The sequence below is a fragment of the Frieseomelitta varia genome, unplaced genomic scaffold (assembly GCF_011392965.1).
Source record: "Frieseomelitta varia isolate USP_RPSP 00005682 unplaced genomic scaffold, Fvar_1.2 scaffold_412, whole genome shotgun sequence".
In the NCBI taxonomy this organism is placed as follows: domain Eukaryota; kingdom Metazoa; phylum Arthropoda; class Insecta; order Hymenoptera; family Apidae; genus Frieseomelitta; species Frieseomelitta varia.
The window spans coordinates 13264-33323 of NW_025110160.1; the positions used below are offsets into that span (position 1 = coordinate 13264).

General features: G+C 37.0%; 5 protein-coding genes across 7 annotated transcripts; 3 read left to right on the forward strand and 2 right to left on the reverse strand.

The window, feature by feature from the left end:
• Positions 1-3288: 3288 nt before the first annotated feature.
• Positions 3289-5129, reverse strand: LOC122531716 (replication factor C subunit 5). Its single transcript, XM_043659855.1, has 8 exons — positions 4849-5129; positions 4706-4770; positions 4494-4621; positions 4258-4420; positions 4031-4190; positions 3758-3969; positions 3610-3687; positions 3289-3541 (listed from the first exon to the last, which is right to left on the reverse strand). Exons 1-8 carry the CDS (start codon positions 4884-4886, stop codon positions 3396-3398), a joined length of 990 nt encoding a protein of 329 aa, XP_043515790.1. The 5' UTR covers positions 4887-5129; the 3' UTR covers positions 3289-3395.
• A 51-nt stretch (positions 5130-5180) lies between these two features.
• On the forward strand, positions 5181-7596 carry LOC122531718 (26S proteasome non-ATPase regulatory subunit 6-like). The gene is made up of 2 exons (XM_043659858.1): positions 5181-6352; positions 6799-7596. Exons 1-2 carry the CDS (start codon positions 5196-5198, stop codon positions 7499-7501), a joined length of 1860 nt encoding a protein of 619 aa, XP_043515793.1. The 5' UTR covers positions 5181-5195; the 3' UTR covers positions 7502-7596.
• On the reverse strand, positions 7571-13278 carry LOC122531709. Of its 2 annotated transcripts, none has more exons than XM_043659846.1 (18): positions 12983-13272; positions 12726-12847; positions 12533-12664; positions 12310-12461; positions 11927-12246; positions 11694-11863; positions 11019-11627; positions 10727-10935; positions 10411-10674; positions 9839-10317; positions 9595-9765; positions 9303-9516; positions 9036-9212; positions 8772-8955; positions 8505-8703; positions 8279-8417; positions 8036-8220; positions 7571-7955 (listed from the first exon to the last, which is right to left on the reverse strand). In XM_043659846.1, exons 1-18 carry the CDS (start codon positions 13081-13083, stop codon positions 7625-7627), a joined length of 4158 nt encoding a protein of 1385 aa, XP_043515781.1. In that variant the 5' UTR covers positions 13084-13272; the 3' UTR covers positions 7571-7624. The 2 variants fall into 2 exon arrangements, with proteins under 2 accessions (XP_043515781.1, XP_043515782.1); XM_043659847.1 differs by having other exon boundaries at positions 7804-7944; positions 12983-13278.
• Positions 13279-13396: 118 nt separating this feature from the next.
• Positions 13397-16031, forward strand: LOC122531712 (tRNA-dihydrouridine(20) synthase [NAD(P)+]-like). 2 transcript variants are annotated; one of them, XM_043659851.1, is made up of 5 exons: positions 13397-13810; positions 13904-14417; positions 14494-14739; positions 14804-15148; positions 15845-16031. In XM_043659851.1, the coding sequence occupies exons 1-5, from the start codon at positions 13621-13623 to the stop codon at positions 15873-15875; spliced, it is 1326 nt and encodes a 441-aa protein (XP_043515786.1). In that variant the 5' UTR covers positions 13397-13620; the 3' UTR covers positions 15876-16031. The 2 variants fall into 2 exon arrangements, with proteins under 2 accessions (XP_043515786.1, XP_043515785.1); XM_043659850.1 differs by lacking the exon at positions 15845-16031 and adding an exon at positions 15234-15448.
• LOC122531710 (general transcription and DNA repair factor IIH helicase subunit XPB) lies at positions 15909-19540 on the forward strand. Its single transcript, XM_043659848.1, has 13 exons — positions 15909-16050; positions 16238-16449; positions 16526-16636; positions 16718-17029; positions 17101-17289; positions 17367-17464; positions 17545-17948; positions 18016-18284; positions 18363-18527; positions 18596-18782; positions 18850-18998; positions 19070-19186; positions 19261-19540. Exons 1-13 carry the CDS (start codon positions 16017-16019, stop codon positions 19387-19389), a joined length of 2376 nt encoding a protein of 791 aa, XP_043515783.1. The 5' UTR covers positions 15909-16016; the 3' UTR covers positions 19390-19540.
• Positions 19541-20060: the final 520 nt, after the last annotated feature.

The window sequence follows — 20060 nt, forward strand, 5'->3', positions numbered from 1 at the left end:
TTTTTTGTTTTTTTTTCTTTACACGCCGAGCATGAGATCGTCGTGGTCGAAACATTATTGATAAACGAAAAATTTGTAACTCGTGAAAGGGACTTTCGTAGAGCAACGTGCACAAGTGACAGTCACTTTTCCAATATATATTTAATGTTATATCGTACCGCGGCCGAACAGTGAAATATCTTTGAACGGAATAAACTTTACTTAAACTACCTTCTTCTTCTTCTGCCATCGAAGGGCAGTTTCGTTCCAAGTCGGTCAAAAGAATCGTTTAGTTCGTTCCACGCGCGACGTTCCAATATTCAGACACACCGGTTTCATCGCGATCGACGCCCTCGGCAAGGTGTTCCTTTTTTTTTCTCGGTTTTTCCACTCCGTTCTATGTTTAAAGAGAAACGCAAAAAAGATTTACTCGTTTCGCGCTGCCAACGCGGATCGATGCCGCGCGCAAACAGCCAACGCTGTACGTTAAAATCGTGCAACGTTTGTATTCATCCGGGGCGAACGTTTATTGCGCTTTTCCGGGACCGGAACGAAGAAAAATGCCGTCGACCTTGCACTGAGCGTGATTTTTGAGTGACTCGCACGCTCTCGGCGACACATACATGTATATATAATTTAACGAGAAGAGAATAGAGATCACGGACGCTCGATTATCTTGAACAGGTGCGAGGACTCGTCTCATGTTCGACTGTCTGTTCATTTGGATGGTTCAAGATGGTTAGAATTCACGTCTGCGAGAAGAGTTGGTTGGATTTATGGCCGACAGAGGTGGTTTCGCACTTCCTTCTTCTTCCCCTTCCCTCGCAGTTCCTTTCTTCTTTCCTCTTCCTCCCCCTTTTTTCTCTTCTCTGTATTGACACAACTCGGCGGAGGATGAAGAATCCTTTCTTCGAGTGTCTAGACATCTCTGTACAACAAGTGCTTGAAATCTGCGAAGATAATAGGGGACTTTAGCAATAGCGTAACGCAGAGTATACATATATTGTAAGAAACGCTTTCACCTTTCTACGATTCTACATGAAAAATACTGTGTAATGTCAATGAAGATGAAGGATACCCAATTCAATCAAATGTGAATCACTTTGGAGAGTTAACGAGTAAACTTTAATTTTTCATTTGGTTTCAAAGACAGGCACAATCACAAATTCTCACATTTCCTCGCATTCTTACATCTTTAATATCATCACACAGATTATGCAAATATTACAGAAAGTAAGAACCAGAGGGAAAAAGTAATGAGAATAATTGATTCCCCGACGAAAGAGATTAGCAATGCAGGAGTTAGCGCGAAGATTAGATACACCATGCAAAGATGTAGTTAAACGTAGGAGGGGAGGGTACCACCGGCACTGATATACTAATTGAATTAGTTATTTCGAAGCAGAAAGTTAAGGGCACGTCTGCGCCAAGTTTTCAAGCTGAAATAACTCGGAGAATCGACGTGCTAGCAAGGGCGCTCGTGCACTCACCCCGGCAAGTTCTTATTAAGCTGAAAGTTTCATTTGATATCGAGTACGAGTATTATTTAATTATCAATTCGTCCGCCCACCTCGTCTGGTCGAATTTATCCGCCGGTGAAACGAGTCGGCCCCGTTCGCGCGAGGCGATATAAAATATAAAGTTAGCTGGTCAATTCTCGGAAATTCGCTACGTGCCGTCGCGCACGCATTACTCTTTATGGTCGTACACTGCTTGTTTTCCCGTCGATAAATCTGCAGTCTACCGGTCGGTCCTCGTTGAAATATCTCGATAGTTTGCATGGGAGAAAATACAAATGGGCAAAATACAAATTACAGGCACTGGAATCGTTTCTATTCTTTTTTTTTTTTTTTTTTTTTTTTTTCGTTTCGACGTGAAAAAAAAAAAAAAAAAAAAAATGTGCCGAGCGCTGATTTGGCAAAATTTCAGAAACTTAATTAAAGAAATCGAGAGGACTTTCAGGAGTTGACCGATGGCATGATCCGTCTTCATGTAAAGGTCGGCGTTGCACAGTAGTTTAGACGTAGCACTAAATCTGTATTAATAATCTCCGTGAAACATCGAGTTAAAATTTATGCTTTCATTGTAATTATTAATTATTAAATGGCAATTCCAATGTAATATCTGTACTCACATCAGTCAACAAACATACAATTCTGCAAACATTCATGTTTCTCCAATTTCATCTAAAANAAAAAAAAAAAAAAAAAAAAAAAAAATAAAGAATCAAATTCCATTTCAGTTTGTTTCAATAAACTGACTAAAAATTTATAAAATAAAGCTTGGAACTGAGGAACCTGTATCCACTTCCGTAACGAATGGTGAAAGAGAAAAGAAAGGTGGTTGGTAGCATAGCATGCCGGTTCAATGTCGGGTTATTCTACTTGGACTAGGATGATTTCAGTGGTTTTAGCCTCGCTTTCAGGCTCACGACATATATGCAAGCTCTCCATTCGCGGCTGTAACAATAATGTACAACGCATTAACAAGTGACAGCGATGTAAATTGAGCGCTGACGCAAAACCGCACTAGTTTTTCGATACATATTCATTAATGGTAATCGAATGATTAATGTTCCTTCGTATCGTTTAATTTCATCAAACTTCTCTGACGTGCTGACATTGTCATTATATTAACTAATCAGACGAACGACGCAATTACACTCGATGAGTTCTACTTATTCGAGTGGAGATTCTCTTCGAAAATTACTGAAATTATTTAAAAAAAAGAAAAAGTATTAAGAAACATGATTCTGGATCTGTAGTTCATACTTTGAAAAGCTATCACGGTATATAACGCAAAAAATAATGACGTTGCATGTTTATACCTTGGATGTGTTTTCGTCGGCATACTTGAATGATCGCGTGCTGATTGAGCGATATTTGTCGGGCTACTGCCAGACACTATTTCATTTGTACGATCAACTATAGCCTACACACAGTTATTGCACCGACAACACGCCTAGACAGTACGGCTGTCAGTTGTGTACCACCCTCTGAGGGAAACTTATCATTTCCGGGATAAGTTTTCTATAACTGTTCTAGAGACATCGATGATCAAGATTACACGGCTGGGCTAGGATAAAAATTTACGAGCGCCACAAACAGCTCACTGCTCAGATGATTCGGTTGATTTGTGGCGTAGACTTTGACAACTTATTTTCCGAGATTCGCCACTTTGATACCGCTCACGAAAGAACGTAATTTATTAGAGAATTAAAGAACGAGGTGGACACGGAGGAATCCGCTGCTTCACATCTACAGTCCAAAAATATCGATCTTTTCTTTATTACACAGTAACAACGATAAATATTACATTGTTGCTAGATTAAGCTTTATTGTATAAAATCCTTCATATAGATATATAGTGCTTTAAATTCGATTTTACCTCGATTTATAAAATTCGTTCCTCAAACGCTAAGAAGCCTCGATATCGCGAGCGCTTTGAAACGCTGAAACAAGAGCATTTAATTGTACGGTTTCGCTACAGCCAATAGATATCCTCTTCTCTATTTCGGCCAGTTTAATTATTAAATTGATAAGTATCGAATCTGGAAATTCAACTAGAACGAAACAATTAGACTGATATCTTTCTTATATATTTTACGAAACTTATAAGCAAGAGGCATACTTTTATTTACAAACAAATGGAGTTCTGTTAATATATCCTGCAACGCCAGGCCCTTCCTCAGCTTCATGTCTTGTATCTCTAAACATACGTTAAGGAAATCGTAATTTGAAAGTCAATAATTGAAGTTGGAATTAGATGAAAAGGATACTACAATAACACAACTCGTATGATTCATTCAATAACCAATTAACAATGTTTTTTATATCGATCGGAAGAGGGTGCCCAACACAGGAATAAACATTTTCTTCTGTGACTGCACCGAAAGCAAGCCATGTACTTTGAAGAACATTCAAAACTTTCCTCATGTCTCCTCCACTCAATGTTATCAATGCTTGTTTTCCATCTTCCGAAACATTTAAACTAAAGGACATATAAAATATTATTAATACGTGTAACGTTCTTCTGCAATCTATACACTTACTTTTCTTCCTTAATAATAGTATCCAGTCTTGGCAAAATCTGGTCTGTAGACAACGGGCCAAACCTAAATTTAGTGCACCGAGACTGAAGTGCAGGAATAATCTGACTAAGGTAATTACATATGATACAAAACCTTACATTATCTGTGTACTTCTCTATTACTGAAACAACATTTTAATAGTAACGTGTCCTTCGTGGTTGAAGCAAATCGTTTGTATCGTAACTTACTTCTCCTAAGAGCGTTCTGGGCATCCTTTGTCATGGCATCAGCTTCATCGAGGATGATTAATTTAAAACCAGACTTGTACATTGTTCCTGTACTTGCAAAACTAAGAATCTGTCCTCTAACTATATTGATACCTCTGTCGTCCGAAGCATTCATTTCTAATACCTATACGTGAAAGAGAACATTGCGTATAAACAATCATTAGTTATATAAAATAAAAATGATATGCGTATCGAACCATTGAATTAAACTGAGCTGGCGTGTACAATTTGCGTGCACAAGCAAGTATTGTACTTGTTTTCCCTGTACCAGGCGGTCCATAGAAAAGGAGATGAGGAAGTTGATTTTCATCTATGAATTTACTTACTGCAATAAAAAAAGATATTGCTCTAGTAAACGTTCGATCGTTGCACACTTTTGTAAAATCATTGAATTGGCATTTATACTGACTTGTTTGGATGATTTCCTCGTGAGATATCAAATCGTCTAGTTTCTTCGGCCGATACTTTTCTACCCTAAAAGAACAAAAACAAAAAAGTTTATATTTGTTCGATTACTTTTGAAATCCGGTTTTAAACGGTTGTACACTTTACCATGGTAAATTGGTAGAATAGATGGATTTCTCTGTCATAGTTTATAATTCGAATTTGCGTTAAAAATTTCGAAAAAATGTTGTAGAAGAGGTTAGAATCGAGACGTATTGACGCTTGTTTGACGACGCCGGCAACGAAAATGCGCCATTTTCCTTGTTTCAAACAACACGCGTTGATTGGTCGAACCATCAGCCGCGTGCCGATTGGTCGAACGCAATTGTGGGAAATATGTTGACAGTTCAAATCGCTTTGCGTTCAATGCAAATTGAAAAACAAAAAACTGTCGTTCCGCGTATCTGAAAGTCGTGTAACATTTATCGTGCCAATGAGCAATAACAGTAAGAGCCATGAGTATTTCAGAATTGTGTCGCGCAACTCCCGAGTACATACTACTCATCAAAATCCGATTCAAATTGACTTTGCAGAAGTACCGAAACGACGAAAGCCTAAAGGCTGAGTTACTCGACGCCATAAAAAGGAGAAACATGACCCGCCACTACGAAGACGTGTGCAAGGAGCTCGACTGGAAAGTCGACGAAGATCTCCTGAACAGGATGAAGCGTGAGAACGAGATCACTTGGAAAAGGATAGAGTCCTCCGACGGCTCTGCTCTCGAGGACAGCGAGAGAAAAAACTGGAAAGAGAAATTCGAATTCCTTTGCGAAACCGGCGATCTCGATCGCGCCGAGAGCATCGTGAACGCCGTCACAAACGACGAGACCAACTCGTCCAGCGTCAGAATCGAGGCTGCGTTCGGCTTGTTCAGAGTAGCGTATATCAAAAGTAACGTCCACTCGATGGGCCGGACGATCGTCAAGATAACAAACTTGATGGAAGGATCTTGCGCGTCGGGCAACAACTGGTGTTGCCGCAACAAGCTGAAAGTATACGAGACCGTTTACTATCTGGCGATACGGAACTTCGCTCGCGCCGCGCGCCTTTTGCTCGATTGCATCCCCACCTTCGAATCCTACGAATTGTTGCCTTTCAAAGAGGTCGTAGAGTACACGGTGCTGTCGGGGATGATCTCCATGTCTCGATCGGAGCTTAACTCTCAGTTCAACAACAACGGCCTTCTGCAACAGGCTCTCATCACCGAGACTCCCAAATATAGAGAATACCTCTATTCCCTTCACGATTGCCATTACAAAGAATTCTTCGAGAACCTCGCCTGGATAGAGCGCGAGCTCAGGGCAAATCCTCTGCTCCACCTCCACTGTCGCTATTACGTGAGGGAGATGCGCCTAAAGGCGTACAGTCAGCTACTGCGAGCGTACAGGACCATCAATTTGAGCAGAATGGCGACAGAGTTCGGCGTGACGGAAGAATACATAGAGCAGGAGGTGGCGCGTTTCATCGCCAATGGTAGATTGCACTGTAAAATCGATAAGGTAGCGGGGACGATCGTTACCATCAGCGCCGCCGGGTGCAGCAGAGGACAGGCACCTGATGTTTCCTGCGATCGAGAGTTGATCTATCAAAATATAATAAAAAGGGGCGACGCGTTGCTTAATCGATTGAAAAAGCTTGGACAGGTTATAGATTATTAATTTCACGATTTCGTTTCATTTGTAGTTTGTTCGATACACTGTACTATACACAGTGACATTATTACTCGCATGCAGTGACTGCAACTGGCGACGCTGATGGTAACGAAAGTTCGAAGACTCGAAAATCTCGGGATTTACGTAATTCGAATAATAATAATTCGATGTTACGATGAGTAATTCGTATTTTCACGATATCGAGTAACTTCGAAATTGATATTCAAACGATATTCAATCGTAACCGTAAACCGGAAGTAGTAAAGGCATTGTGAATAAAGCATCGCAAGTGGTCTCTATCACGTTTGTGTATCAAATATGGCGACACTTTGATGTTATATGTACAAGTTAAGCGTCCTAACCCTACTTAGTCGATCTTGGTAACTGTCTTTTTTTTATTGAAAAGACAATTCAATGGAATAATGGCGACACGACTTCTCACGAAATATCCTCGATCGATTTACAAAGGGAACAAAGAAGCCAAGCAACCTTTCAACTATTTGCTCGTACTGGACTTTGAATGCACTTGCAAGAAGTATGAAAAGATTGACCCTCAGGAAATTATCGAACTTCCCTGCGCGGCGGTGTCCACGACAAGCTGGGAGGTGGAGAACGTTTTTCACGAGTACATCAAGCCAAAGCACCATCCTCGGCTCGATCCGTTTTGCACAGAGCTCACCGGAATCGTGCAGGATATGGTAGAAAATCAACCTCACTTTCCAGAGGTGTTTGAAAAGTTTTGCGACTGGCTGGAAGAGCACAAATATTTCAAAGACGGGAACGATTCCACGTTTGTCACGTGCGGTGACTGGGACTTGAAGCACATGCTGCCAAAACAGTGCGAGTTGGAAGACATACCTCTGCCCAAGCAATTCATGAAGTGGATAAACTTGAAAAATGTTGTTTGTGACGTGACAGATTATTACCCACGAAGCTTGTCGGACATGCTCTCGTATCTCAATCTCCCGATAATAGGAACACTGCACTCCGGCATAAACGACGTGGAGAATATGGTCCAAATAATACAAGCACTTCAATCGCAAAACAACACAGAGTTTAAGATCAACACTGTACATTACAATATTTTAAGGCAATATATGAATAAGTAGGGAACTCATTGAAAATTAATTTATTGATAGTAAAAATACTGTCTGTATAAAAATTAAAAAGCTGTAACGTGTTTTGTATAATAAATATTTCAATAAAAAAAGATTAATTTACATTACATTACATTATTTAACAATCACTCTTATTTGTACATCGTATTTTCCATTCTCAGTCAAAATTTCAAGAACTGCATTAAAGTTCCGCTCGATCTTTCGTTTACACTGTATCTTCAGCTGAAAGTCTCTTCTTGTAGGTATCATTCCCTCGGCAGGAACGACTTTTAAGTAATCCGTATTTGACAAAGTAGTTTCGAACGGTTCTGCCACGGTACTGGAACTTCTTAACGTTACAATCGCTTCCATTTTACTCGGTGGATTTAAGACTATGACGGATGGACTAACCATAAAACTATCTGTATTGAGATCATTTTGGAGCGTACTATTTCCTAAAAAAGTTCTGAAGAAGTTTTTAATTAAATATCAGTTTAATTTTTAATTTAATTGATGTTTTATAAAATGTCATTCGAATACACTCACTCCGAAGGCATAAAACTCTCTGAATTTCCTTCGTACATATGACTATTATCGCTACACAGAGAGTGAAACATCTGCGATTCGTCGACATTGTCATGGAGGACAGATAGAGTCTCGTCGGCGCACATTTCCACCGTTAACATTACCTCATGTTGACGAATCCCTCGACAAAGATCCCCCAGATTATGCTGAATAACATGCATTTTTATAAATAGTTCAACAATTATTAAACTCTTTGTTACTTACCACTGAATCTCGTATGGCACTTATGTCCGACATGAATTGCTCTCCAGAAAAGACTTTACATAATGGATGAACTATGTTTCTAAAAGTTTCATTTTCACTACCGCTCAATTCGCCTGTTTCTTTCATCTTGTTATACAATCTGAAGATTTAATTAGTAATAATAGAAGATTTAATTAATAACAACTTAGAGCAGGATAATTATATTTGTAAATGTATCACTACTCACCTACGAATTCGCCAACGAGTAGGTTCATCTCCATGGGTGATTAACAGGGTCCCAGCTTGTGATACATTAGATCGTTGCAGTAGCATTAAGTCTTCCTTTCGCGGGTGGAATTCTAAAGTCACCCACTGAACCTCTTTGGGGTTTAGCAACAATTCAGTTGGATTTACTTGCCAGCTCGATGCCATAGTAGGATACACAGCTAGAATTGTTGAGAAATTTAGTGAATAGTAAGCGATCATTCACATGTAATTCATACACTCAAGATACCTTTAGGTGTTAATTTTATTTTAACATAGGAACACAGATCTCCAATGTTTTGCAGTTTGATTTTTGCATTCAGAGAGCTTCCAGAATTTAAAATACCAAGCGACAACCACATTTTTCCACTTGGATCTTTAAATGCTTCTGAAATTTCAACTTTGCTGTAGCCCCCGTAACCGTATAGAAATAGCTGCAAATAACACGGTACAAATTGATTCAAATATTAATTAGCTTACGAGAAATTTCAATAGGCAACATCACATTATTTACCACTTTCGAAGGTCCAGACACAGCACCTTCTCTTTTTGGCTCATAATGTCGAAATATTATTTTCCCAGTAGCTGTGCCTATATGATGAGGACTGAATACAACAGACAACGTCCTACTCTCCGAGCCTTGCAAAACCAACACTATCGTCGTACCAACGGCTTGTCGCTCTCGAAGAAACTGAAAAAATTAGAAAAATCCGAAAAAAACGTTTCTATAAATGCAGTTTTGTAAAATAATAAACATTATACAGTGGATGAAAAATATTACCCGAAAATTTTGTTCACTGTCCGATATGACAGCTTGTATCTTGATCTTGTTGTTGCTAGTATTACGAATAGTGAACTCCTTGATTTCCGATTTCCCTGTTTTCACGCTATTCCATATCAAAGCAGCGTGAGTTGTTCTTATAGGAATTTTATCGCCGGCAACAGTTGAACCAGACACCGAGCTAAGAGGCGAGTTTCTGCCAGATATACCTGATCTATCATCGCATAAAGTATCAATAGCTAAAATTTTGGAAAAATTATAATGTAAGATTAATGATTAATGTTAAATTTACTTGTTTGAAACTACGCTGTGTGGAGACGATGGAGAACTAACAGATGGTAAATACTGAGGTGTGTCACATCGAGCAATATTTTCATTTTCTGCCTCGGTATGTAAGCTTGATTCTCCGATTATAGAATAGTAGTGGGCATTTTCAACAGTGGTTAATTTAATCTTCGCGTGTCTGTAAATGTAAATAAATAAACGAAAAACGATTTAGGATATTTTGTAATAAATTTACAAAATAATCCTCTCACATTTTAGGAATGTCCGACACTTGTTGCTTGTATGTAATAAAAAAGCAGCCAATTTCGTTCGGTTGCACAAGTAAATTTTCTGGTTCCACTGAGAAATGTTTCGAAATGTCTGATACTTCAATTTCTTGAACAAACGAGGCTGATATTCGCGTCGGTATCGTGCCAAGATTAATCACGGACAAGGGTTTGCTTTGTTTATGAGGGACAACCAGAGGTAAATCTGTATCAATCGTTTGTATCTTGTAAATTCCTACTTGCACAATGAGAGGAATTTCCTGGACTGTCACATTATCCTCTGAAGCATCTCCAGCTTGAATCATCAATGTACCGGCATGACATTGTAAATATTGTTGCTGCGTGTCAGTATCTTTTTTCATGATACCTTTGCATTGAACATTTACAGCACGCAGTTCTTGAGATTTAAGCATAACATGTTGTAATTCTTCTTGATTTTCTAAGCTAAATATCGCTAGTTCATTCTACATTCCATTAAAGAAAAGAAAAAAAAAGAAAAAAAGGAATAGAAGACATGAAAATAAATTCATGTGAGATTAATTAGATGGAATTATCACCTTCAGTATAGAAAGTTTAATAGGAACATCGACGCTGTTCTTATTTTTTATCGTAACAGGCAAAACTGCAGTGCTGTTTTCGGCAATATATTGAAAGTCTAATTCCTTTTTTTGAGTAAGATTTGACACGCTTATATCGACTTCCTCAGGCTTGATGCAAATAATATGCTTCATAATCCATTCGATTCTTGTTACCATGTCTGACACTGTTATGTTTAAAACTGTTATGATTGGTTTGCACATTTTCAGCACTGTCACGCTAATCTGAAATAATTGCACTTTAACTTTTATATCATTCGTAATTTTCTTCCTTTACCTTGGTACATTGTTCGGCATTTGGTTTTATAAGAATAACATCTTTCGGCAGTGTAAGTCGTACATTATGCTTTTCCCCCTGAATTTGATTTATACTTAACGTATAAATGACCCATCTGTTACTTTTATTTAATAGTTCAATGTTTACTTCTCTAGATATACCAACGATGCAGCTACATAGCTCTTCCGTATTTTTACCAATAACGACATCTGCAAAAAATAAAGATTAGTAACTTACAAAACGAATAAATATAAATTATAGATTATATACTTATTGTGTTATAACATCGTACTATTGACATAAGACTCTTGCAAATTCGTAAAGTCTTGTATATAACTCTGTGATTTATCTTCATACGAAACATTTTCTACTTTTATATTTTCTTTCTGTCCTATTTCCTCCTTTTCGAGATCGACAGATTTTCTCTCGTGAGTGCGATTTTCAATACTCATTTCTTTCTTAAGCTCTTGAGAAATGGTCTCAAAATTTATTTTCGCGTCCGAGTTAAAATCAAGCGACAGCATCTTTGGGACAGAGTGTTTAACATCTATAGATTCGTTGATCATTTTACTATCGAGAGATAATTTTGTTGAATAATTCAGCAATGTCATATTCTTTCCGAAATCATCAATATTATTACTCGGAGTAACAGGCATGGACCTTCTGTTGGACAGCAGTGTGTAAGTATGTGCAATTGTATTTTCATTCTGCACTTGTGCTTTCTTTTTTTTCTTTGCCATAATCAATTGATCCACCAATCTCCGCGGTGTACCATTATCGATATCGTGTAGCGCTTGAGCAATACTGGTCAAACTCATAATACTTTGCTCCTCTATGTCCTTTGTTATGTTTGGAATATTTTGAGTTTTATCCTGCATGACGCTGGATCCGATTGAGGAATCTACATAAAAGAATAATCTTTTAGATTATTCACAAGAAATTTGTCTCAACAAATGCAGATAATAACCTCCTACTGCAGAGGTGCAAGTTGAATCAACCAAAGCCATAGGTTGATTCTTTCTGGGCGGGCTGCTTACGGACAGACCCAAACTCGGCCTTTCTATCCCCGCATCTGACAATTCTCCGAAATGTCCACACTTTCTCATAAAATATTCGCTCACAGACACTTTGCGCCCCCTAATGAAAAATTGATCGTGTTACATTTGCCACGCAAAATATTTGTAATTGCGTAATGCTTACTCAATAAATAAATCTTGTTCGCCGGTAATGCCAGAAAAACAAGACAGGTTCAAGCAATCGTTTTCGGTAGCAGATGTTGTGGGAAGTGCGTAGGAATAATTCTGTTGCCAAGACATTTCATCAGCTAGCATTTGACTGGCCATGTCAGAAGCAGAACGAAAATCTTCACTATTGAATTTAGCCATAAATTCAGCGGTCGCTGTGTCAAATATTATCTGGTTCAAATTTTTACTTGATGCCACTGACGATGACAAGCGTTTCTCCGAATGTCTACTTAATCCGGATGAACGGGCAGTGATTTCATTTGGCTCGAAAACGACCTACACATGAACACACTTGAAAGATTGTTCGAATTAATTCTTGGTAACAAAAATTATACTCACGCTGCTTTTTTTATTAACAATTGATTGCACAGTATTTTCATTCTGTGGATTAATTTGACTGTAGCTAATTAATTGAGCGGAATCGATTAATGTCGAAGGAGTGAGATTACTTGATACATTCTGAATGTTCGTATTGTTCTCTTTACTCGTATCTGTGATAATCAGAGATCATGTTAAATAACTTACAAAGAGAGAATTACAATTAGAAAATTGGGATTCTTACCAGATGTAATAGATGTACTTTTTATGTTGCTACACCTCTGAAGCAGTTTCCTAGCAAGTTCAAGTTCCGCGTCCAATTTACTTTCATCTTGAGTGACTTTCACTTCCTCTATGCCACTCATTTCGGCTAAAACTATAAAGACCCATTATTTGCCAAGGTTATCATTATAATAGTAGAGAACATAGTAACTTACAGGAAGACATGTTCTTAAGTATCCCAAGTGACGATTCGTTACACCTCTGTGCCGTGTCATTTTTATCTATCATAAACTGTTTGGAAATAGTTTCTTCAATATCCTTGTCTTTGATTTCCAATCTAAAAAGAGTCATTCATTTCTTTTAGATAACATCATCACACTGTACGTTGAATTAAGTTAAATTATTTAAAATTAATTATCTCTATCGCTCAAATTGACTATCGGAATGAAACTTGTAGACAGGATGAACTCACGTGCTTTTCCTCTGCACAGTTGATGTTGCTTGTGGTTGAGGTGTATTTAATATAGTCACATCGGTAAGATCTGCCCCTGAGGGCTTCAACGGTGTAAACATTATCAAAGCTTCCTTTGTCTGTTATCCGATCGCCACGATCACCGATCCCTCACGTATATAATTCGCACACGATGATGATTCCTAGCGATTTGTCAGTCGCTAAATTAGTGAAACAATCGAAAGATTGTACCATATTACTCCCCGACTCACAACCGTATTGTTTGACAGTTGATCGATCTTAGTGTTCAAATTTGAAAGTATACACTATCATCGGACATGGAATATGAGATTCTAGTTATGGTGGTTGAACGACTAGGCGTACAGTGCACACAATGGGACCGCCATCTAGCTCGAGTAATCCTAAAGCAGTGCCACATGCATCGTTGTCAAAAAGAAGGGACAACATACGTGACAGTGGTTCAAGGAACACACAAAAAGTTGCTTGATTTTTTACAATAGAAATGTCTCAGGGAGGAAATATTTTCATCTTGATAGTGTGTCCACAGAAATACCAGTATAAGAAATTATGAGAATCGTTGAAAACGCCTTGGCACGTCGCGATAAAGATTTTATTATCAGCAACGTGCTGACAATAAAATGAACGAAAAGGCAGGTATAACTATGGAAAGAAAGAAACTGAACTACGAGAATAAGCTTATATTAGCGCCTATGGTACGAATCGGTACCCTTCCAATGCGTCTTCTTGCGCTTGACTATGGTGCTGATATAGTGTACACAGAGGAGTTAATAGACTGGAAATTGTTACGGTCGTTTCGTCGTGAAAACGGTAAGAAAATGTTAGTATTGCTGCGTACAACGTTCATTGAAGTTTATTTGTTTTGGAAGATTAAACAGGCTGTTTCTATTGACTTTTCTTTAGACGTTTTAGGGACCGTCGATTACATTGATAAAACAGATGGTACAGTGACCTTCCGAACGTGTCTTAGAGAGAGAGACAAAGTAGTTTTGCAAATTGGCACTTGCGATGCAACAAGAGCGTTGAAAGTGGCCAAGATGGTAGAGCAAGACGTTGCCGGGATTGATTTGAACATGGGTTGTCCCAAGTTATTTTCCTTGGTAGGGAAAATGGGTGCAGCCCTCCTGAAAGAACCGGAGATAGCCGTGAATATCTTGAAGACTCTAGTAGATAATCTGAACATCCCTGTAACTTGTAAAATTCGTGTATTGCCAGATTTGGATGAAACTTTGGAGCTCTGCGAGCTTTTACAATCGACCGGTATATCGGCAATTGCGGTTCATGGTCGTACCGTTAATGAAAGACCACAACATATGAATCGTAATGAGGTCTTGAGGAAAATTTCAGAACAACTGTCCATACCAGTTATAGCAAACGGAGGATCAAAAGAAATACAGAAATATTCTGATATTTCCAAGTGAGATATATTGTCACGTTCATAACGTGTACATTGTGTATGATATTTAAAGACAATTGTAGTTATTTATTTGCAGATTTAAAGAAATAACAGGATGCAACAGCGTGATGCTTGCGCGTGCAGCTGAATGGAACTGTTCAATATTCAGTAAAAAAGGTTTACTACCCATGGAAGATGTGATAAAATCATATTTAAAGTACGCCGTGGATTGTGATAACCCACCTTCCAATACTAAGTACTGTATACAGAATATACTTAGAGAACAACAGGAGTCAATATTAGGCAGAAAGTTCCTTAATTCTCAAACCTTGGAGCAAATATGGTAGGATTTATGTTGTTAAAGCAATTGTGACGATATTTATCACAAGATTAACATTTTGTTTTAGTGATTTATGGGCTTTAAGTGATTATTGCCAATTAAAGAAAAAAGAATTTGAAGAGAAAGGTTTGTTGGGAAGATCTCAAGTCTCGCCTATGAGAGAAGATGAAAAGCAGAATGAGGGACAGCTGTCTAATAAAAGAAAGATTTCAGAGGAAGAAGACGTAGTTTTAATGCATTGTGCATTCTTAAGAAACAATTACGTAACAGATCTGGAATTACCAAAAACGATATTACACAAATGGACGCACACTCAAAGGAAAAAGATGCCAAGCTACAATACGCAGCAGAAAGGAAAGTTATTTCGATCCATCGTTACCGTCGACGGACGAAAATATGGATCCTCCTTTTGGTAATGGATAGAATTATATATTATGTTGCATTATCTTACATTATCAGTGTAATCGTGTTTTAAAACGTGTCTCGACTTATTCTAGGGAAAAAAATAAAAAATGGGCGGAACAAGGTGCTGCTTTAGTTTGTCTTTTTTCCTTGGATCTAGTCAATAAGGAAACTCTTGATACAAACTGCACTGATAGTGCATAAAGCAAAAAATATAAATAACTAATTATCGCATCACGATTTGTAAAATTTGACCTTATATTTTTTTATTAGTTTTATCAATAAAAAACATTTTTCTGATACAGGAAAATTATGTTTTTCTTTGTAAATTTCTAAATAACAACAATATTGCATATATGATAAAATTTATCAACATTTATAGTTGCAAAAGATCAAATTAATCAGTGGTCATCATTCAGAATGTGAATAATAAATAACATTCAAAATGTTAATGATATAAGTAAAAATGTTTCTTTATTTAAAACTTAAAATTGTAAAGTGCTAATGTGAAGAACATTCTAAAATGATTATTTATAATATAAATATATTTTGTTATATCTTAAAAGTTCTTACTAAAAATCTGAAGTTCTTTAACTTTCATCTATCTAACGTAAGGTGCCATCTATCGAAAAGTTGCATCGTATGCTACATCTATGTTACATTTTGTCTATGGTTAATCATTTTCTCGACTGTGTACATGTTCTAGGTTCGCTACCTACTATCATGGAAACAATTAAATGAACAGTACATGTGATTGTACGTGCGAGTATTGTTAGTGCATAAAATTTTGATTTAAATGATAAATAAATGAAAGATAATAGTAGTCAACATTAAAGTAAACCATTTAGACAATCCAACAATTAAGTTGTTAAATAACAATGGGTCCACCAAAACGTTTCAAAAAAGATAATGGTATGAAACTACTTTCTTTTTCTATAAAAATTTTGCAATTTTTACCTATAAACTAAAATAATTTGAGTTGAAAATTGTTGAGTTTAAATTGAAGTTAATTGAAATTATTCAAAATATATTTTAAAGAGATCATTTTTATTATAAATTATTTGACGTTATTTACAATAGCTGTCATTTATTTTTATAGATAGAGGTAAATGGAAAAAACGTAAAGAGGATCCAGAAGAATACAATGATGATGATACTTTAGACGACAATGAAACTGAAGGAATACCCGATGCAGCCAAGAATGACGTTGAAAAGCAAGATGATACAGCACTGGAAGATGAATTTGGTGCAAAGGATTATCGAGCACAAATGGTTTTAAAACCAGATTGTGTTTTAAGGCCGCTTTGGGTGGTAATACTAATTTTAATGTCAATTGATTTCTTATAATTTTATGTTTTAAATTGCACTGTTGTCTAAACTTTCTTAGGCACCAAATGGACATATTTTTTTGGAATCTTTTTCCCCTGTATATAAACATGCTCATGACTTTTTAATTGCTATCTCAGAGCCAGTGTGTCGTCCTGAACATATTCATGAGGTAAAGATATAATTACAAATATCAAATTTATTAAATATGAAATATAATGAAACTCTCAGTAATTGAAATTTTCTTTTTTAGTATAAATTGACCGCTTATTCTTTATATGCTGCTGTTAGTGTCGGTCTTCAAACACACGATATAATAGAATATTTGAAAAGACTAAGTAAAACCACTGTTCCTGATGGAATTATAGAGTTTATAAAATTGTGTACATTGTCATACGGCAAGGTGAAATTAGTATTAAAGCACAATAAGTATTTCGTTGAATCTCCGTATCCAGAAGTATTGCAAAAATTACTGAAGGACCCTGTAATTCAGGAATGCAGGTTGAAGAATACTGTAGAGGATGAGATAATTACAAACATTCAGAACAAAACAAAAGCACCTCAGGTAACGCTGCTTGTATATCAACAGCAATTATTTTGACAAAATACAGTATTAATATTTTCTTCTTTTGCCAGTTTGGAGCAAAAGCAGTGACCAACGTTCCAACTGGAGTCACTAAAGTAACAGAAACTAACGATCAAGTTCCAGCAGAAGCAGCTGCTGTTCCTGAAGATATAACTACCTTTTATGACAAAATGGACAAAGAAGATGAAGACGAGGAAGAAGAGCAAGAACTGAAGACAGTTAGTTTCGAAGTAAATCAGGTATGAAATTTCCATCGTAATTATTGTGACGAATGAACTTTCGTTATTTTGAATATTTATGAAAAATTGTGTTGCAGGAAAAAATTGAAATTATTCAAAAAAGATGTATAGAGTTGGAGTATCCCTTGTTAGCAGAATATGACTTCCGTAACGATACCGTAAATCCAGATATAAAGTACAATGGAATAGTATAACAGAATTGCGTTCAATGTAGATAGAAATATATGTCTTAAAAATTGATAAATTGTATTTTAGCATTGACTTGAAACCGTCGGCTGTGTTGAGACCCTACCAGGAGAAGAGTTTAAGAAAAATGTTCGGAAATGGGCGTGCTAGATCAGGCGTCATAGTCTTGCCTTGCGGTGCTGGCAAAAGTTTAGTCGGCGTGACAGCTTGTTGCACAGTTCGGAAACGTGCATTGGTATTGTGTAATTCCGGGGTGTCAGTAGAACAGTGGAAACAACAATTCAAAATGTGGTCGACCGCAGATGATTCGATGATTTGTCGATTCACGAGCGAGGCCAAGGACAAGCCCATGGGTTGTGGAATTTTAATCACGACGTACTCTATGATCACTCATACGCAGAAACGCTCATGGGAAGCAGAGCAAACTATGCGATGGCTTCAAGAACAGGAGTGGGGAATAATGGTTTTGGATGGTAACATACTTTTTCAACTTGTATTAAATTGTAGTTTTTCACGATTTAACATCTATCATGTGTTTAGAGGTACATACGATTCCTGCAAAGATGTTCAGAAGGGTGTTGACAATTGTTCAGTCCCATTGTAAATTGGGACTGACCGCAACACTGCTTCGAGAAGATGATAAAATTGCTGATCTTAATTTTTTAATTGGACCTAAACTGTACGAGGCTAACTGGCTGGAATTACAAAAAAGAGGCTTCATCGCAAGAGTACAGTGCGCCGAAGTTTGGTGTCCCATGACTCCGGAATTTTATAGAGAATATCTCGGTTGCAAAATGAGCAAAAAATTGGTATGCGTTAAAATCAATAACGCACATTTAATTTAATTTGATATGTTTGACAATCTCTGTACGCTGTTTCATTTGCAGTTACTTTATGTAATGAATCCTAACAAATTTCGTTGCTGCCAGTATTTGATACGATATCACGAGAGACGTGGCGATAAAACCATTGTTTTCTCAGATAACGTCTTTGCCTTGAAGCACTATGCCATTAAAATGAACAAACCATACATCTATGGCCCCACCAGTCAAGTAAGTGTAAATAAAAAAAATGAAAGTCGTATCGATCACCAGATACATAACGATGCAAATAATTCCAGAGCGAGCGAATACAAATTTTGCAAAACTTCAAATTCAATACTAAAGTGAACACTATATTTGTGAGTAAAGTAGCAGATACTTCGTTCGATTTGCCGGAAGCTAATGTTTTGATTCAAATATCTTCGCACGGCGGTTCACGGCGTCAGGAAGCGCAGCGTTTGGGTCGAATTTTAAGAGCTAAGAAAGGTACTTGTAAAAATTATTTTAATTGTACAATTGTATTAAACATATTAAATGTTAATTTTCTTTATAGGTGCCATCGCGGAGGAATACAACGCGTTCTTTTATACGCTGGTATCGCAAGATACGATGGAAATGAATTATTCGAGAAAGCGGCAGCGTTTTCTCGTGAATCAAGGATATGCTTACAAAGTCATTACAAAACTTGCAGGAATGGAAGAGGTGCGTATCGCTTATTGTCATTTGAGTGAGGATTCTGTAAAAATTACTTCAGATTTTTATCATCAAAATAGGAACCAGATCTGATGTACACGTCCCGAGAAGAACAGGGTCATTTGTTGCAACAAGTCTTATCTGCCAGCGACATGGACGCGGATGAAGAAAGGATACCCGGAGAAGGACCCAGACCTGTAAGACGTTAAATCTTAAAGAAAATATTATGTAGTTTGTCACGTATTTTACTTCACTTGGACTATCATTCCAGATTATTCGCAAAGCGGGAAACATGACCTCAATGTCTGGCGCGGATGATGCAGTTTATTACGAGTACAAAAAGGCTCCCAGTTCGTCCACGGCAAATAAACATCCGCTGTTTAAAAAATTTAGAGCATAAAAAAGATAAACTTGTACATGTACATAAAAGTATCTTAAATTATAAAAAGTGTTTAATTAAGTAATAAATTAAAAAAGAAATAAGTCTTTACGTGTATAAGAATCTTGCTTAATGTAAATTTTTTATTGTATAAAAACATTTTTATATTTAATGTTTTAAATCACATTTCTTAAAAAAAAAAAAAAAAAATGATCGATAATCATGTATGACACAATTCTCAACTCTTTATCCCTTGTGTACTTAATACGCATGTTTGCACTGTTACGCCCATGTAAACCGATAGATGGTTGATTCAAGTAATGCGATAAAGATATTCTTGATAAATTCGTTAGTTTGGCGCGATAATATTTGAAGTTCCTCTCCAAATTATCTCGGTAAAGACGTAAGTATAATTTGATCGCAAGATCAACAGGCAGCTAAAGTTCGCGTTCGATCGTCTGACTATTGGAGAATCTTGTAATCCAGAACACACACAGGTGTGTAATTTTATAAAATTTACGTCTTACTAACGAAATAAATCAAATTTCACCGACATAACAGGTGTTATCGACGAGACTCGTAATTTCAATCAGAGAAGAGAATGTTAAAAGAATATTTGCGAATGACTTTGAAAAATAATTTACAACCGACACCGTAAATTCTGTCCACGTTCTGTCTGGAAAGATTAGAAA

What these genes read in the sequence shown, in the direction of transcription:
- LOC122531716 (XM_043659855.1), bottom strand. Translation starts at nt 4,886, where the DNA reads ATGACAGAGAAATCCATCTATTCTACCAATTTACCATG. An exon ending in CCAGAACGCTCTTAGGAGAA is followed by an intron (nt 4,191 to 4,257) that starts GTAAGTTACGAT and finishes ATGTTGTTTCAG; the next exon opens with TAATAGAGAAGTACACAGAT. An exon ending in CCATTTGTTTGTAAATAAAA is followed by an intron (nt 3,542 to 3,609) that starts GTATGCCTCTTG and finishes GTTTCGTTCTAG; the next exon opens with TTGAATTTCCAGATTCGATA.
- LOC122531709 (XM_043659846.1), bottom strand. Translation starts at nt 13,083, where the DNA reads ATGTTTACACCGTTGAAGCCCTCAGGGGCAGATCTTACCGATGTGACT. An exon ending in GAACAAGATTTATTTATTGA is followed by an intron (nt 11,864 to 11,926) that starts GTAAGCATTACG and finishes ATTTTTCATTAG; the next exon opens with GGGGCGCAAAGTGTCTGTGA. An exon ending in ACTCGTTGGCGAATTCGTAG is followed by an intron (nt 8,418 to 8,504) that starts GTGAGTAGTGAT and finishes TTAAATCTTCAG; the next exon opens with ATTGTATAACAAGATGAAAG.
- LOC122531718 (XM_043659858.1), top strand. Translation starts at nt 5,196, where the DNA reads ATGAGTATTTCAGAATTGTGTCGCGCAACTCCCGAGTACATACTACTC. An exon ending in ATAATAAAAAGGGGCGACGC is followed by an intron (nt 6,353 to 6,798) that starts GTTGCTTAATCG and finishes TTTATTGAAAAG; the next exon opens with ACAATTCAATGGAATAATGG.
- LOC122531712 (XM_043659850.1), top strand. Translation starts at nt 13,621, where the DNA reads ATGAACGAAAAGGCAGGTATAACTATGGAAAGAAAGAAACTGAACTAC. An exon ending in GTCGTTTCGTCGTGAAAACG is followed by an intron (nt 13,811 to 13,903) that starts GTAAGAAAATGT and finishes ACTTTTCTTTAG; the next exon opens with ACGTTTTAGGGACCGTCGAT. An exon ending in CAAACCTTGGAGCAAATATG is followed by an intron (nt 14,740 to 14,803) that starts GTAGGATTTATG and finishes ATTTTGTTTTAG; the next exon opens with TGATTTATGGGCTTTAAGTG.
- LOC122531710 (XM_043659848.1), top strand. Translation starts at nt 16,017, where the DNA reads ATGGGTCCACCAAAACGTTTCAAAAAAGATAATG. An exon ending in ACAAAACAAAAGCACCTCAG is followed by an intron (nt 17,030 to 17,100) that starts GTAACGCTGCTT and finishes TTCTTTTGCCAG; the next exon opens with TTTGGAGCAAAAGCAGTGAC. An exon ending in CCGGAGAAGGACCCAGACCT is followed by an intron (nt 19,187 to 19,260) that starts GTAAGACGTTAA and finishes CTATCATTCCAG; the next exon opens with ATTATTCGCAAAGCGGGAAA.